Source organism: Lepus europaeus, chromosome 8, assembly GCF_033115175.1.
Source record: "Lepus europaeus isolate LE1 chromosome 8, mLepTim1.pri, whole genome shotgun sequence".
Lineage (NCBI taxonomy): Eukaryota > Metazoa > Chordata > Mammalia > Lagomorpha > Leporidae > Lepus > Lepus europaeus.
In genome coordinates this window covers 97,223,324-97,242,241 of record NC_084834.1, presented here as the reverse complement: position 1 = coordinate 97,242,241, position 18,918 = coordinate 97,223,324, and the positions used below count along the sequence as shown (strand labels likewise).

The window sequence follows — 18,918 nt, the reverse complement described above, 5'->3', positions numbered from 1 at the left end:
CACTTGGGCAGGATACATTTTACATTTGTAACACTCAATGGATGGTATTTTGTGATTGGAGCTCAAACTCACTAATAAGAAGCAAACATACAATAATATCCTGAGAGAAACAATGTAAAGATTTACCAGTATTAGAGAAACTAATGAAATACTTTATTTGAGGAAAAGTAGGAAAATTTTCCCCTCCTAATTTTTGTAAAGAACAAAGAAAATTGTATCTGTTTTCCTGGAGGCAATGTCCAAAAAGTTCATCTCTTTCAGAGTTAACAGAGGTATTTTATATCAACATATACTGAAACATCACCTATATTTAATTCTCAAATGAGTTATCAAAAATATACACATTGGGATAAATAAAATCATGTTTTATCAAATCTGCAAATATTTTCCTTTTAGACTCTAAAAATTACAATTTATATCAGGTAATAGAAACACAAATCACCCTTTCAATAAACTTATATACATGGGATATAAAGATATTTCTAAACATTATTTTTTCATAGGTAAATGTGCTTATTTCTTAAGATAGTATAGATTTTTGTAATACACTGTTATTAATCTTTTTTTTTAAACTTTTTGTTCTGTATTAAATTTTTCCAAATTGAGTATGCAAGGAACTAAGGAACAGAGATTGAATTACATATTCAAACCAGTGTTAATGAGTTGAATATGAATTCTAGAAATACAAAATGTAGGCTATGTTGGAGTTCATTGACTTTAAAAGAAATGATGACCACCTCAGAACAGAACAGTGGATCAGAACTTCAGTCTATGCTGGAAGATGATTGTGACTAATTAGCTTTTGTCAAGATCCTAGGATTACTGAACTCTGATAACTACCCAGAGCATCTACCTATCCCCCTCCCTGGTGTCCTCCTGATACTTTAAGTTTCTTCTATCTTGTGAATTCTCATTGTTTTCATAATGTAAAAACATTGTATGTAGTTATGGTGCTTTGTATATTGTAAAGCTTTAGTTAAGTAGAATAAAGACTTAGAATCAGTGAGATCTAGATTAAAAGCTGAATACCAGTTGATTAAAAGTTATTTAATCTCACTAAGTTTCACTTCAACTTTGAAGGGAAATAGATCACCTTTTAGAGCTTCATTTGCTCTACTTGGAAGTTTCGTAAAGTGCCTAGCATAGAGACTAGTACAAAGACAATACTCAATGGGGACAAAATGTTGCCATTAAAACAAATTTAGGTGCTGACTTGATTTAGTTATACAAAAACCACTTATTAGATCACATCTTAATAATTGATCCTTGCTTATTAGAACATTCCCAATTAAACATTTAAAATTATACAATGATTAAAGTCACAAATTATGAAAAGAATTTATCTTTAAAATAAGTAGGGTAGGGGGTAGGCATTTGGCTCAGCAATTTAAGATACCACTGGACATGTTAGAATACCCTGTTTGAGTCCTGGCTACACTTCTGATTCAGTTTATTGTTAATGCACACCCTGGGAGGCAGCAAATGATGGCACAAGTACTAGGGTCTCTATCTCTCATGTGTGGATATGGGCTCTCAGCATTGAGCTGGCTCAGCCTGCTGGCTTGATGCAGCTGCTTGGGAGAGTGAGTCAGTGAATGGAAGATGTGTATGTTTCTTTTGAATAAAATGATTCTAGAAAATGTAAAAATAAGCGAGTGTTAAAAAATTTCTTGAAAATATTTCTCCTTTAATAGATTTTCAATTTTTATGTTTTCCTTTTGTTTTTTTCTTTGTTAATATAAGTATGGGAATATGTATGATAGAATACACAAATAATATACTTAAATCATAAAACCAGTAGCCTAAATTGTTAAGGATTAAGAATATGTTGAGAGTCATTCATGTAGGATTATATAAATACCTTTTGCTAAGGGTTAAACATGGTAAAAATAACTTATCCATATGACTTTTACCACATTTTGAAAGTGTAGTGGAATATAAACAAAAAAGATGGAGTATTTGCATTTATAAAACTTATAACCCAAAGTTTTTGTAACAGACCTACTTCACTTCTTGAGGAAGTAAGTCCTTTTGTAATATTTACTTAAGCGAGGTTTTTCAGGTCACTGTTAAATAAACCTACTTAAAAAGAGAATAATGCGTGTTAAAGATTTAAGAATTCCTTACCACATACTGCATTGACATTCCTCTTTTTCTAATGTTTTATCTACTGAGAAGTTCAGGTTTTCAGATGTAAGGGTAATTATTTATTTATTTTTCTTCTTCTGTAAGTAGCTGATGGGGTACAGACACTTACTCTTTCAGTTCCCAATTTATATAACAAAACTTCTGTCTTCCTTTTACAGTTTATGGGAAATGTGTGTGTATATAAGACCTGAATAATCAGACAAAAGGAACAATTTTATCTTTTTTAAGATTTATCTATTTATATAAAAGGCAGAGCTACAAAGGCAGAGGCAGAGAGAGAGGTAAAAAGAGAGGGGGGGAGAGAGAGAGAGAGAGAGGCCTTCTATTCGATGGCTCACTCCCTAGATGAATGCAATGACCAGAGATGTACCGATCCGAAGGCAGGAGCCTGGAGCTTCCTCTGGGTCTCCTATGCAGGTACAGGGGCCCAAGGAGTTGGGGCATCTTCCATTGTTTTACCAGGCCATAGCAGAGAGCTGGATCAGAAGTGGAGCAGCCAGACTTGAACCAGTGTCCATATAGGTGACTACTTTACCCACTACGCCACACCACCGGCCCCACAATTTTATCTTAATGTATTTCAGTATAGTAGACACATTTCTTAGAATTATTATACATTAATAACATTTGGTGGTTGATGTTGCACTATGCCACTTTAAATGGGGTGGGCATTGTTTTGTAGTGGGTTAAGCTGAAACCTGCATCCCACATCACAGTGCATGGAGTCAAAGTCGTGCCTCTGTTTTCTACTCTGATTTTAGCTCCTTTGTCAAAGGTAAGTTGGAGAGAGGCACCAAGAAGGTGTAATAGGGAGGGAGCTTACTGCTCTGGTCTAGGAGAAGACAGTTAAAAACAAACAAACAAAACAAAACAAAACAAAGCTTGAAGCTTGCTATCTCAGGAAAGAGTTAGAAAAAGGCCGAGGAAAATCCATGCAAATTAGACGGACACTGTGGATCTATGTGAAGAGTGTGGACATGCACAACTCAGGACACCAACAGCTGAGAGCATCGGCACCAGCTTTGAAGAGTGATGTGATACCAGATGTAGCAGCCCAAGCCACTAGTGATAAAGCTGCTGGAAGTGCCATGTGTGAGTCAGGCTTGGAGCCCTGTGGGGGAACAGTATACCTGATAACCTACAGGGAAAAAAAAGAGGACATATTTCTCCCTGATCACCCAGCATCAGTGTACTGTAACTGGCTGAGAGCAGGCAGGCACCATTTGGACATATCTCTTCTCATGCAGCAACCAGCTGAGAGGAGATGCCTGAGTCTGGCTGGGAGAATTGACAGGACACTGTGTGCTCTTGACTATGGAAGCCTTGTGTGCTGGGACTGTGGAAATACTGTGGCTGTGGTAGAGGGTGCAGGAATTGGCTGGGTCTTTGGGCAGTCACTGTGGGCAGCTCTACTTGCTCAGGGCTCCCTGATTCCCTGGTGAGGGTCATTGCTGCAGGATCCATACTCACACGGAGGACTGCACAGATCCTTTGTGTCGTTCTTGTTGCAGCACAGATGAATAACGTATCCACTGGGGCTAGTGCCTATGCATTGGTCTCCTTGGAGGAGAGGAGGTTAGTGTGAGACTATGCTAACAGAGCTGAACAAACCTACTCTCTGATTAAAAAAATAAATATTTACAACACCTAATTTGGGAGTCAACTTGGCCACTCCCCTTACCCTGGAGCACTGAAGAGAGCTGCCTGGCCACACCCAGCACATGCCTCAGGGTATTCATTGAAAGAGCAGACACTCCACTAATCCACAGAGGCATAGACCAAAGATAAAAGCCATCACTGGGGAAAAAAATAAATAAACCAACAAGTCTCCCCACAAATGCCTAAAAATAAATTGAGCAATTCAAGAGACAAGACAACATGAAACCCCCAAAGGAACACAATAGCACCTCAGTACTAGAATCTGAAAATGAAGAGATTGAAGAAATGCCAGGAACAGAATTCAAAAAAAAAAATGATCATAGGATTACTTAGGCATAATCAGAAGCAAAACCACGAACTAAAGAAATCTATACCTGACATGAAAGGAAATTTTTCTTGAGGCCAGCGCTGTGATGTAGCAGATAAAGTAGCTGCCTGCAGTGCCGGCATTTCATATGGGTGCAGGTGCAAGACCCAGCTGCTCCTCTTCTGCTCCAGCTCTCTGCTGTGGCCTGGGAAAGCAGTAGAAGATGGCTGAAGTCCTTGGGCCTCTGCACCTGTGTGAATGAACTGGAAGAAGCTCCTAGCTCCTAGTTTTGGATTGGCCCAGCTCTGGCTGTTGAGGCCATTTGGAGAGTGAACCAAAAGATGGAAAATCTCCCTCTCCCTCTGCCTCCCTATAACTCTGCCTTTCAAATAAAGAAATAAATCTTTTTTTAAAAGAATATTTTACTCATTAAATTCAGATTTTAAAGATAAAGCAAAATTTTGGAAATTAGGAATTCAATAGAACAAATAAAACATGTAGTGGAAAGCCTTAAGAACAGATTCAGTGAGGCAAAAAAAAAAACAAAAAACCTGCGCTAGAAGATAAAATCTGAAAATTTTACAGTCAGACCAAAAGCAAGACGAAATTCAAAACCTGAATAATAATGTTGGAGATCTCTGGGATACCATTAAACAACCCAAAATACTGGTCTTAGGAGTTCCTAAAGACATGGAAAGAGAGAATTGATTAGAAAGCCTTTTTAGGGATGGGGGCTGAGAGGGTGGGTACAGTTGGAAGAATCACTGCCATTATGTTTCTAAAGTTGTATTTATGAAATGCATGAAGGTTGTATATCTTAAAAAAAAAGGTTTCTGGGGAAAAAAGATGGTTGTAGATGCATGAATTGATTTCCAGGGTTTCTATTCTCTTCCATTGGTCTACATGTCTTTTTATGTGCAAGTACAAGGTTGTTTTGATTATAACTGTCCTGTAGTATGTCTTGAATTCTGCTATTATTATGATGTCTCCAGTTTTGTTTTTGTTGTTTAAGAATGCTATAGCTATTTGAAATGTCTAATGTTTCCATATGCATTTTAGCATCATTTTTTGTCTGGATCTGAGAAGATCATTGGTATTTTGAGTGGAATCATGTTGAATCTATTAATTGCTTTTGATAGTGTGGACATTTTGGTGGTATTAATTCTTCCAATCCATGAACATGTAAGATTTATCCATTTTTTGTGTCTTCTTATATATCTTTTATTTATTTATTTGAAAGTCAGAGTTACACATACACAGAGAGAGAGAGAGAGAGAAAGAGACAGAGAGACAGAGAGACAGAGAGACAGAGAGAGGGGTCCTCTATTTGTTGGTTCACTCCCCAGATGTCCTCAGTGGCCAGAGCTGCACTGATCTGAAGCCAGGAGCCAGGAGCTTCTTCTGAGTCTCCCACGTGGGTACAAGGGCCCAAGGACCTGGACCATCTTGTACTGCTTTCCCAGGCCATAGTAGAGAGCTGGATTGGAAGTGGAGCAGCCGGGATTAGAACTGGTGCCCATATGGGATGCTGGCGCTTCAGGCCAGGGCATTAACCCACTGTGCCACAGTGCTGGCAATATATATCTTCTTTAATGTTTTGTAATTCTCACTGTAGAGATTTTTCAACTCCTTGCTTAAATTTATTCCAAGGTATTTACATTTTTTATAACTATTGTGAATGGGACTGATCTTATAAGTTCTTTCTCGGGCATGGTATTCACTCTCTCTCTCTCTCTCTCTCTATATATATATATATATACACACACACATATACATACACACACACACACAAAGGCTATTGATTTTTCTGTATTGGTTTTATATCCTGCAACTTTACCAAACTCTCTTAGATATTCAAATAGTTCTTAGTGGAGTCTTTTGTTCCCCTTGCATAACCTAAGCAAGTCCTTACTGCTGCAGTTAGAAAATTAACTTTTTTTTTAAATTTATCACAAAGAATTTCCACAATATTGTGATTTTCAAAAGAGAATTTAAGAAGACATTAGGTGAGAATTGACCAAGTAAAAAAAAAATTGTCCTGTTAGAAATAGAAAAATGGTATGTTTCTTTTGAGCAAATGCCTGAGAAAATGAGTTTTATATTTTAGAAATTTAAGATTAGAGCAATGCATCAGATATATAGTAATATAGAATTTTTACTTTGGACAGATAAATTGTTTTAAAAATCTCAAATATCTGATTCTCTCCTTTGGTACTGACTAGTAGTTATTTTTCATGTTTATTTAGGTATCTGAATTATTAGTTGATATTGATACGACAAGCCAAAGTACATCAAGCTAGAAAAGAAAAAAAACAACTTTTGATAAGTTAAAGGATTTTACCTCTAGATGAACACAATGATCATTAGGTTGCATATTATTCATAGCTTTATTGATTTAATGAAACATAGTGGGGATGGCACCTTAATTCTTCACAAGGAAAAACCACTAGGTCCATTTTACTTCTTAAATACTTACCTAACATATCCTTTCCTTCCTGAATTTAGCACTACTGATTTGAATCAGATATTTAGTCTTGCAAAGGCTTTGGAATAGTTCCTAATTAATTTCTTCAGTGTTAATTTCCTTCACTTTTATTTCTCCAAGCTGAACAATATTGCTTCTAACACACAAGTTTGACCATCCTATATCTTCTTTTTTCATAAAATGTATTTATCAGATACAGTCAGACAGAGAGAGAGGTCTTCCCTCCGTTGCCTCATCCCCCAAATGGCTGCCACGGTCGGAGCTAGCCGATAGGAAGCCAGGAGCCAGGTGCCTCCTCCTGGTCTCCCATGCAGGTGCAGGAGCCTAAGCACTCGGGCCATTCTGCACTGGCATCCCTGGGGCCACAGCAGAGAGCTGGACTGGAAGAGGAGCAACCAGGACTAGAACCCGGCGCCCATATTGGATGCCGGCTCCGCAGGCAGAAAATTAACCAAGTGAACCACAGCGCAGGCCTCAACCATCCTATTTCTTTACACAAGACTTTTGTGGTTCAACACATTCTGTGTAGACAGATTGCAAACGCTTAAAGTAGCATCCAGACCTGAGCTGAGATGTATCGCAGTTTAGTGGTTATATGAATGACTTCTAGGACCAGACTTCCTGAGTTTAAAGTTAGGCTCTGTTCCTATTACCTGTGTGGCCTTATTAAATATTTATAACAATGTATCTGTTAAAGTGTTAAATTTTATTAAAATATTTGGTCTGCCTCAATTCCTGCATTTACTTTCTGCCATCTCTGCTATAACCTAAGATTTTCTTGCAATTTTATGTCTGAATTTTTTTGTTTGTTTCTTTGTAGTTACTCACAGTGCTCTCTCTCCTACCCTCCAAACCAGGGAGTACTGTCTCATTTTTTAACATTTGGTTTGATAATAATTGCTTTCAAATTAATATTAAGTAACTTTTTATTAAAATGTTAGAATCTCTCTCTTATAAACTCTTTCAATACTCTGTTTATGTCTGTTGAATCAGTTACCAAATAGTATGCTGTTGTATTTATATAGCAATTTATTTTCTCTGAGATCTCAGGCAATATGAGAGCAAGAATTACATATTATTAATCATCATGCCCTGGCACAGTACCTGGTACATAGCAGACACATAATGAAAAAGATTATGGAATAAATAGGAAATTGTTGTATAAAAATTATTTCACAAATAACTCTTGAAATCATTCCTCACTATGTTGTGTACTAGTTATTGAGAGCTTTGTGATATGCTTCCTTTTAAGTTTATTTTTATATAAAATAATTTGGTTCTTAGGTCCTTAGCATTTTCTTTTATTTGACTAAGTCATCCTGGTTTCCATTCTTGTCCTGATTCTTCACTGAAAAGCTAAAATCACCTTTCTGATCTAGTAATTATATTGGCTTAGGCATCTAGCATTTGAATTTCTTTAAATTAATAAATGTTATACTTCAAATATAGGCAATTTAAATTTGTGGCAAGTGGGGAGTATAAATATGTTAACTTTTCATGATATAAAAAGAACAAAATGGCCATTCAAATGAAATTAATTCTATATAGCTTAATATGGAATGTATGTTGTTTATTGCTCGATCCCAATTATTTATTAATAAAGAGTATACCTGCATGAAATTAAATTGAAGCTGGTAGATCATTAATGATTGTTCAAGCATACTTCACAAAGTTTGTGGAAAAATAGAATTAAATGATGAGTTAATACTGATGCAAGAGAATTTTGAACTCCATGAATAATTTTTTCACAATACACATTTTCATATTATGTTTATGGCTTTCATATCATAAGCAAAGTGTCACTCCTACTAAAGAAGCATGACTGTTGCCACAGAGTGTTTTAAGGAGTATCAGTTACCTAACATGTTATAACTGAAGACTTATTTTTTAAAGGACACTGACGAGTGCTGGTAAAACTCTGCAAGATAATTTTCTGAAGGCCCTGGCAGTGAGAGAAGAAGACAACCTTAATGGGAAAATCAGTGTGAGTACACCCAATTTAAAACATACACGTTAAAGGTACCGTTAACATGAATAATGCAGTTTTTAATATCTTTCCCGAAAAGTGATTCATGAGGAATAAATGACTATTATGTATATATTATGGAAATATATGTACAAAGTTTTAATATTCCTGTTTAAATTCATAGATTGAGCCAAATAATTAAAAAAATACTTAGGATTCAAACATTTGTGGCAGAGAAAATGCCTGTAGTGGAAGACTGGTTTTCATCTCCAAATTTGCATTAGGCCTGAATTGAAATATCGAGCTGCTTTTCAGCCCAATTCTATGTTACACTTCCTAAGTTGCAGCCCCTTCTCCCTCAACCATTAAGTTTGGTCCTTTGGGTACTTGATTTTTTTACAACTTCTGGAAATAGCATGATGGTCTGCTTTATAGACCTACCTTGGGAGATATAATGGAAACCGCATAATAGAAAGTCTTGATTTTAAATCACGCAAGGTGAACTTGCTTTTGCTTTTTAAAAATGTATTCTGGATCAAATATGTAAAGGTTAGTAATATTATTTGGCATCAGGATTTACTTCCACCATTTGTTAATATAATATTAGTAAAAATAGTGTTTGTAAGTCTTAAAATGTTCAAAATGAATTTTAATAATAAGGGGGACATGCTCATGCTGAAACTGTAGTAAGTGATTGATTCTCAGGAAAACAACTGGAAGTAGTGTGATGAAAAATTTAGTACAGTAGAAAAATGTGTGAATAAGAGGCATTTCACCAACAAAAAGTTGTAATTTTCCTCACTATAAGGTCAATTGATAATTTCCCATGCAGATAAAACCTTCAGTGCACTCCAAAAAGAGGGAAAAAAATCGTACCTTTGTTAAGTAATTGAGTGGAATTATCCTATTTGAAATAGGGAGAAATATCTTGTAGTTAGGAGGCTGAGAGTGGTCTTCAAAGGTAAGAAGGGAGGTATGTGTAAAGTCTCGGCTTTGGAGGGCCTTCTGAATCACAATAAGATTTGGAATTTATCTGAGTCTTAACAGAAAGCGCACCTCAGAGAGCAGGAAAAGGCAGAAAAATGTATAATAGGAATCTACATTAAGGGTTTTCAAGAAGGAGTAAATGATCATCAGTGATAAAGCAAGGTAAAACCTGAAAAAACACCTAATGGGTTTGACTACATGTAGACTTTAAAAATTAATATTTAACAAACAAATTCCACCCTCTAGAGGGTAGAAATCAGATTCCACAGGATCCCGTACAGTTAGTCTGTAGAGCCAAAAAGCATAAACATCTTAAGAGACCCTAAGACACCCACATTTTAACCATAATTGTATATTTCTTCTAAAAATATCTGCTTTACTGCTCTGCCATTGGTATCTACTTTGATAATATATCATCTCCTCATTTACTCAGATCACAAGTATATTAATTGTTAGACTTCATTATCTCACACTCATGCTAAATGAATTCCCAACTCTCTTACATACAAGTGAAGTCAATATACTTTATACCATTAGAGCTATCATTTACTTTTGTTAAAACCACCATTATAACTTAAATAAATTGCAGTAGCCTCTGAATGGTAAGCCTGTGTATTTTCTCGCCTGACTCCCATTCATTTTTCAATCACTCAGCATGTAATTTTTTATCTATTCAAGTCTGGAATAGTTCTAATCACTGACACATTGGGGCAATGTGGAATCCATGACATTTTAGACACTGTAAATACAAATAAAATAAATACAGTAAATGAATTCAGCTCTGGATAGATACCATGCAGAGCATAACATTAGAAAAGTAAACATATACAGAGATATTTCACAGAGAGTGATTAATCGTTTTTAATTGCTGTGCAGAGGAAGATGACATTTGTTAGAACTTGAATGAAATGAAGACCTGGTTACAGAGTTAGGAAGGAGCAATATCCCAAGAAGGAACAAGCAAATTAACAGCAATCATGGCATATTTAATAGGTGATGAGATGTCCAGAATTCTTGGAATATAGTTGTTGAAGATACTTAAAGACAAATGAGGTCAGAGAGAAAGTCAGAAACTAGATCATGTAGATTTTAAGAAATTTTGTTTTCACTTTTTATATTTATTCTTTTAATGTAATAGAAAATCACTGGATGATTTGAATCATAGAAGTAACTTGATCTGATTTTCCCTTTAGAAAGAATGATCTCATTGTTATATAGGGTGGGAAATATGGGGAGGATAAGAACAGAGCAAAAAGAAACTAGTGAGCTCCTGTGATAAGCCAATGGGAGATGAAACTCTCAGAGCAGAGGGGAGCAGTTGAAGTGGAGTGAAGTCCGTGAATCATATCTGTGTTTTGGAAGTAGAGCAGACAGGACTCATAGGTGGAGCAGATGTGGAATATTGAAGAAAGAAGAAATTAGGATGACTTCTAGGTTGTGGACTTGAGCAAACAGGTGGATCATGGTGCTATTTACTGTATTAGGGGAAATCTTGAGGAATGCATATTTCAGTAATCAATCATGAAATAGTTCTGTTCTGATTGTATTAATTTTGTGATGCTTGTTGGATATCCAAGATAGAAAAGTTGATTTTTCATTTACATATAAATGTTGGTTTGAAACTTTGGGGAAAATTTGTGGCTGGAATTATAAATATGAAAATGAAAAAAATCTAAATGGTAAGTAAAATTATGTACAGATCTTTAGGATATGCCAGCATTTGGAGGTCCAGAATGAATCAGTTCTGATAACTACAAACCTGAGGAGAAGGAAAAATTTCCAAGAAATTTTTTCACCCTGTCAAATACTGGTGACAGGTTAAATGAAATGATGTGCTTGTATCTCGTGGCTGCTACCATACACCATGTCACTTAAAGCTTCAGAAATCTATTCTTTCACATTTCTAGAGGCCAGAAGTCTGAAACCCAGATGTCAGTAGAACTATCCTCTCTCTGAAGGATCTTAGAGAGAAACTGTTCCATATCCTTTTCTTAGCTGCTAGTGTTGCTGGCAATCCCTTGCATTGTTCAGTTTGTTAGATGCATCGTGCTAATCTCTGCCTCTATCATCATATGTTGTTCTGCCTATATGTTTGTGATTGCACCTCTGTTTTCTGTTTTTATAAAGACACCAGTCGTATTGGATTAATGCCCACCCTAATTGTGTGTGTGTGTGTGTGTGTGTTTATATATATGTATCCTATTTCCAAATGAGGCCACGTTCGTAGGTACTAGAAATTTAAAACTCATAATATCTTTTTGAGGGACATACTTCAAACCATAGCAGATGATTAAAAATGGTGAGATACATTGATTTTTTTTTTTGTGAGGGTTGTTTCACTGGAGGGGTGTATGTAAGTGGCTTATTGAAGCAGATTAAGAAAAGGAAAGGTGTGTTAGTGAAGATAACTTTTAAAAGGATTTTTGCAGTGACATCATCATAGACACTTAGTGAGGAGTTGGTTTGTGACCAGGAGTGAAGAGCATTTATTTTGTCTTAAGATAGTTAATATTCACTTATATTATATGTCAGTTAGTGTCATCAGTTAAAAAGGGGTTATTGATGGTGTAGAGGAGAAAGAAAAATCACTGCAGAGGACTTCTTTTGAAAGATAAAATCCAGAGTAAAGATTTGCCTTTAATAGAGGCAGAAACTACTTATTCTACTGTAGGAGAAAGGAAGGTGAATGGGTACATGGAATTTGATTGATTTGGGTGGGGAAGGTGGTTAGCCGCACATTATTTTGCATGTTGCTCCAACTAATCTTTATTATATAATTATGAGATTTTTGCCCTAGGAAAGCTTGTTGCCCTTTAACTTTTACTAAGTATACTAAATAGGTAACATTTAATGTTGGTTGGGTGGTCACTGACTTGGAACCTGGAATGTTCTTGGAATCATAACTTACTCTGAGAAAAATCTTTGGTTTTTTTATTTGGGCTTTTGAACTTTGTTACTTCATGGAGTATGTAGTATAAATCATGGATCCATTTTAGTTTTATCTTTCAATTTTCTTGTCTTATGTTTGAATGATCCCGAATGGTATTTTAGCAAACTATTGATAACAGAGGACAGCTTATGTTAGATAGATCTAGTGATTAGGACCATACACTTACTTAAAAGCCATTTACTGAATGGATAGGCATTTAAGGTTGTTGTATAAAATATGTGATATTCAGGATCTTTTTAAATTCAACATTCGAAAATATCATACATGAGTTGTATGACATCTATGAATACATATAACCAAATAGCCTGAACTCTCCAAGGGAAATGACTATTTCCCAATCATTAAGATTTTTCTGCATAATGTGTGAGTACAAAATAAATGGAGGATTTCAACTTGAGGGCACATTTGCTACTCTTTTTATTTCTTCTTGCTGAAAACACATAATGAAAAAAAAATTGTGACATTGTTTTAGAGTCAATAGTAATTTCATAGAAATTTTATGGGGTAATTTAAATGTAGCTAGAAAATTAGGAGACTAGATTTTCTGTTCCACACTTACAACTTTTTGCTTTATGTGGTGATCCCATGTTTCAAAAACCATTTAGTATAACTTGATTTTTGTTTTGAGTGTTTTGTTTCACCCTCTGGTCAAAGCGCTGCAAAAGTCATTGTTAGTTTTCTCTATTTAGGCCTTGAATTTACTCTCCTATGGAGACTAGAGCTCTGGAAAACAGCATTCTTCTTTGTCCCCATCCCCATGGGTCACCACCCCAGAGCTTTCAATACTCAAGTAGTAGTGTTTGCTTAGTATATGCATTCACACTTCTGAGGCCTACTGCTTTGATATCCGATCTCAAGGCTGTGTCCTGGGAGGGAATATGGTTTAGATAAATTGAAACTTTATGTAACTGCTACTCAAAGAATAAAAATTCCTGAAAATTTTACTTCCTTTAAACGTTTTGATAGTCAGTGGTTCACATGCTGTTGGCATAGTTACTGTTTAGATAAACCATTTTCTAACAGAGCTTATATTAAGCATGAGGTAATGTGATTTAATTCAAGTCAATGTAATTTCACAAATGCCTTCTAATTTCTTATGTGTGTGTTTGCATAATGTATTTGTATATATTCTGTATGCATCATATATAAACACACACATTACTTTAAATATTTTTCAAAATACTATTTTAAATTACTATTCCATGTATTTAGTTTAGATAAAACTTTGAACTTTAGGTACAATTCATTTACAACTATGTTTAAAAGGATTTTTATTACCTATGTAATATTTCAGATGACAAGCATAGTATGTATTTTTGTTAGTATTATGACAAATTTATTTTAACTGAGCCATTCATGTTTGAAAATATTTCAACTTCATGCCTCATTTATTTAAGTTTTTAAAATTCTTAACAGGTTAAGATTGATTTACTATTTCCTTCTCATTTGTAAGTAGATTTATTGTTTCCTGAGAAAGTAGTTAAGCAGGTTTGAATCTAGATATTCAGAAACTCATATTTGTAATACATGGATGCAGGTGATCACGAAAGATTCAGAGTTCCAAACACATCGTGTCAATATGTAAGATACTATAGAATATGTGATAGAAAATTAATGAATTATACAGCTTAGATATTCAAATTGGACTAAGACTGGGAATTTTTTTCATTTTAATTTCCTGAAGTATTTTAATAGAAATAGTTAAATTGCAGAAATGCTTGAATAAAGACTTGTTATCTTGAGAGCATTTCATGGATATGATAAAGACTAAGGAAAATCTTAGAAGTCCAAATGTGATGACTGTGCAGAGAAAAAGCTAGGTGGAAATGAAAGTACAGCTGCAAAGTAAGTTATTATTCTGAGGTAAAAATTTCCATTTCCTTATCAACTACTCTGAGTGAGATATTTACATAATTGACCAATCTGTTTTCTCTTCTACTTTGGTGTCTCTGACATAATTACCTTAGTGTGAAAAAAAATCTTTCATTGTTTATTTACTATCTCAGTGTCTTTCTTGTGCTGATCTTGTACATACACTTTACTTGCTTCTATTCTGCAATACATATATTCCTTTAGTGACTCATTCAACCCATGACTTCACTGGCTATATGTGTATTACCGCTAAACCAGTGGCCTAGATCTTTGCTGTCCATTTGATCATTAATTAATTAGACATGGAAGAAATGGTGGTAATTGGCTTTTTACCAGTCATTGCACTAGCTACTTGGGATATACTGGGTGATGTATACCTATGGAGTTTAGAGATGTTTTTGGAAGAAAGAGAATAATTAAGCATGCAAACAAAGGGAAATTTCTGCTTAGACTGGTGTTATGAAAGGAAAACACAAAACCTCCGTGTAAAAGTTGGTTGAGGGATGATATATTCAGACATAGGTGTGTCCTCAGAAATGAAGGCATTAGTATGCCTTTAGTATAGAGAGTAACCGTGAATGTCTTATAGATGTATGAAACAGATGCCAGTAGTTGCATTGCAAGGTCACATAAGAGGAGATGGCTGCTTGAATCAGGAAGATGACAGGATAGATGAAGAGAAGACAATTTGAGAACTATTGTGAAGATAAGCTTGGCATTGTGTGGTAGTAGAATGTGACCATGGAGGTTGTTGGAGGCAAAGCGAGTGGCTAAAGGGATGGTGCTGCCAGTCTTTGAGATGTGGCATGCTCAAAGGTTAGGAGTTGAGCATAGATGTGTTTGATTGTGGACATGTTGAGTTTGAACTGTCTGTGGACAAAAGAAGGTGTTGTAAATATTTAAGGTGGTAGATACATTAATTAGCCTAATTTGATCATTCCCAATGGATACATGATTCAAAATATCACATATTTTGCATATAAATGTATGCAATTCCTGTTTGTCAATTAAAAAATGAAACTTGAAATTTTGAAAGGATGTTGAGATGTTAAGTAGGGAACTAATTTAAAAGACCTGAACTCTAAGGTTAATCTCCATTTTCCTCTACCTTAGTTACTTAAATTTAACCTATAACTAAACCAATTTTCTTACCTTCTTTCAGCCCTCAGATCTCATGCCATGTTAGTCACCAAGCCTAGGTCAATTATACCCTATAAATATCTCTCAAATAAATATGTTGTAGGAGGCAAGGAAGCCAAAGCATTCAGCAACAGCCACAATGGAAGGGATCTGTTGCTATGCTCAGTTGCATGGACAAAGCCGTGAATATGACGGGTATCCTTGAAGGAATTTATACAAATGGTTAATGTGATCAATCATGCACTATAAGAATTTACTAGATTGGGCCAGCCCTATGTCAACTAAGTCTCCACCGGTGGCAACCACATCACCTATAGGCACCAACCCGGGTCCCAGCTGCTCCTCTTCTGATCCAGCCCCCTGCTTATGGCCTGGGAAAGCAGTGGAAGATGGCCCAAGTGCTTGGGCCCCTGAATGCACCTGAGAGACCCAGGAGAAAGTCCTGGCTCCTGGCTTCAGCTCCAACCATTGCAGTCATGTGGGGAGTAAACCAGCAGATGAAAGATCTTTCTGTCCCTCTCTCTGTCTGTAACTCTACCTCTCAAAGAAATAAATAAAATCTAAACAAAAAATCTAGGTGTGGGCCTTTTGCCTAATGGTTAAGACTCTGGCTAGGATGTGTTTCCCATGTCAGAGTCCCTGTGTTTGATACCTGGCTTTCTCTAGTTTCCTGCTAATGTAAACCTTGGAATGCAGAAGTGATAGTTCAAATACATGGGTCCCTGTTTGGGAAACCTGGCTCAGGTTCTTAGTTTTGGTCTGGCCCAGTCCTGGCTGTTGTAGGTATTTGAGGAGTGAACCAGAAGATGGGAGCTATTCTTACCTGTCTTTTTCTCTCTATTTTTCTGCTTCTCAAATAAATCAGTAATGCACTGGACATAGTACGTGGAGATAAGTAATCTGTGCGGCAGGAAAATGAAATAGGAAATAGGGAGGTCAGTGGAAGAGGCCATGGAAAAAGTTCAAGCAGTAGATTATGAAAGAAATGATAGAATTAATGGTGAGAAAAAGATGTATTTCACTGATAATAGATAAAATATGCAAAGCAAGTACTTTGTTTTGATGTGGAAATGGAGTTATGGAGAACTAATCACATGTTTCTACTGGGGGCATTAAATGGAGCAACTGGAGTAGCTAGACTCAGGTTCCAGATTCTTCATTAAAGAATGATACATTTTCTATTTATATTCAATTTTTTTTTTGACAGGCAGAGTGGACAGTGAGAGAGAGAGAGATAGAGAGAAAGGTCTTCCTTTTTGCCGTTGGTTCACTCTCCAATGGCCGCCGCGGTAGGCGCGCTGCGGCCGGCGCACCGCACTGATCCGATGGCAGGAGCCAGGTGCTTCTCCTGGTCTCCCATGGGGTGCAGGGCCCAAGCACGTGGGCCATCCTCCACTGCACTCCCTGGCCACAGCAGAGAGCTGGCCTGGAAGAGGGGCAACCGGGACAGGATCGGTGCCCCGACCGGGACTAGAACCCGGTGTGCTGGCGCCGCAAGGCGGAGGATTAGCCTAGTGAGCCGCAGCACCGGCCAAAGAATGATACATTTTCTAAGCCACAGTGTCTTGCTCCGTAATGGGGAATTAATAGAGCTCCCTTATCTTAATATTGATTATTAAAATAGTTTCCAAATAATTTTTATCTACTTTCACTTGATGTGAAAGAGAAACAAAGACAAAGACACAGACAGAACCATCCACTGGTTCACTCTCCAAGTGCCAGCAACATCCAGGGTTGGAGAAGGCTGAATCCATGAGTCTGGCAGTCAATCTGGGTCTCTCATGTAGATGAAAGGGACCAAAGTACTTGAGCAATCATCTGCCTCCCAGGGTGCACATGAGCAGGAAGCTGGATTGGAAGTGAAAGGAGCCAGGACCTGATCTAGCCACTCACATATGGGATGAGGGTGTCACCCGCAACATCCCAACCACTCTACTGTATGTCCTCTCCTCTCAACAAAAACTTTTTAAATGCTTGGTGTGCTTCATGATATATGATGAATACTTAATAGGTAATATAGTTTTTGCTAATCAAGTTATAAACTGCTAAAACTGTATTTGTAAATAAAATAGATATAGAAAATATGTAATATTTCTGTTGATAGTTTTTAATGGAAATATGAAGTAGGATTGAATTTTTCATTAGAAAGGATGGTTGAAAGGGCTCTTTGAGATAATCAGTTGCCTGTGGATTTTATTATGGATCTAACAATTGTGATCAATGGCAAGGAATCAGAATATCAGAAACTGCAGTCTGTTTTATTAATGTTCTACTCTGTGTAATATTTTGCCACAAAGATGTGTAAGACATGGACTCTCCCTACAGTCTAACATAACAGGATTATGTAACTTTTTTAAGTGGCTAAGTAGCAGAGAGGGAGGGGTCTTATTTTTCAGCATGGTAGTAATGAATCTTTGATTTGGTGAATGGAAAAAAACAAAAATAAAATTCCTTTCCTAATCAGAGACTCATGAGGATTATAATGAAAGGTCACATGCTGTTCTGGGTGGGGCCTATTGACACTTATTTTCCTTCTGAGTGTAGACTATGTAAACAGGCTGAGTAGTTTTGGCTTTGAAATATGCATTATTGAAGCTGGTATAAAAACACTGCTTACAGCTTTTCCTTGAGAGTCATTCAAAGGAACCACTGTACCAAGGTCAGGAAAACCTATGAATTAGGCCATTCCTAATATACCCATTTCCTGTGTTGAAATCTCCATGAAACCTAAGATTGCGTTGTATATGACCAATAACATTGTGCTGACATGATCTTTTCCCTCCTTGCTATTTTCCAACTTCTATAAAATGTTCCCTTTCAAGAAAATGAAGGCATTATACAGATGTTTATTTCCTTTTTAGTGGAATCCATGCTGTCCACTAATAAACCCTTATGGAAATTATATGACTCATACAATCTTACCTTCATTTTAAACAAATTACATCAGTGTTTGGAAAAATAAAATGTCAATCAACTTCCATTTCACTAGAAAAAGTATAGTTGAATAGATACTTAATTTTTTTTTTCAATTTTCAGGATAATAATACAGTACAGAGTGAGTGAGAAGTACAGGAAAAATAGAGGTATTAGAACTATATTATCCAACTTGGATTGTTGGATTTATCTCTAATTACTAAATTGCAGATTTTCAACACTAAACAGCCTGGGTTTTCCCACTCCATAATATGAGGATAATAATTTTCCCACTGATAAGGTATTTGTAGAATAAAATAACACATTGTGTAAAGCATACATATTCTTAATACTTAGTAGGTGTTTAATAAATTATAAATAATATGTACTGTTTTAAGTCAGGTTTCCTAAAACAGACCCTAAGATGTAGTTTTCAATGCAAGGTATTTGTTGGGAAGGTTGTGTCACAGGAAACCTATGAAGGTAGGTGG

The 18,918-nt window shown here is 36.1% G+C and overlaps 1 protein-coding gene across 1 annotated transcript in view; it reads left to right on the top strand.

Annotated features, from left to right (window-relative positions):
* The window catches only part of CFAP299 (cilia and flagella associated protein 299), a 662,045-nt gene that overhangs the window by 247,695 nt on the left and 395,432 nt on the right, over positions 1–18,918 (top strand). The window contains exon 3 of the mRNA XM_062199196.1: positions 8,493–8,583. Within this exon, the coding sequence (XP_062055180.1) occupies positions 8,493–8,583 (91 nt within the window). The remainder of the gene's footprint in view (positions 1–8,492; positions 8,584–18,918) is intronic.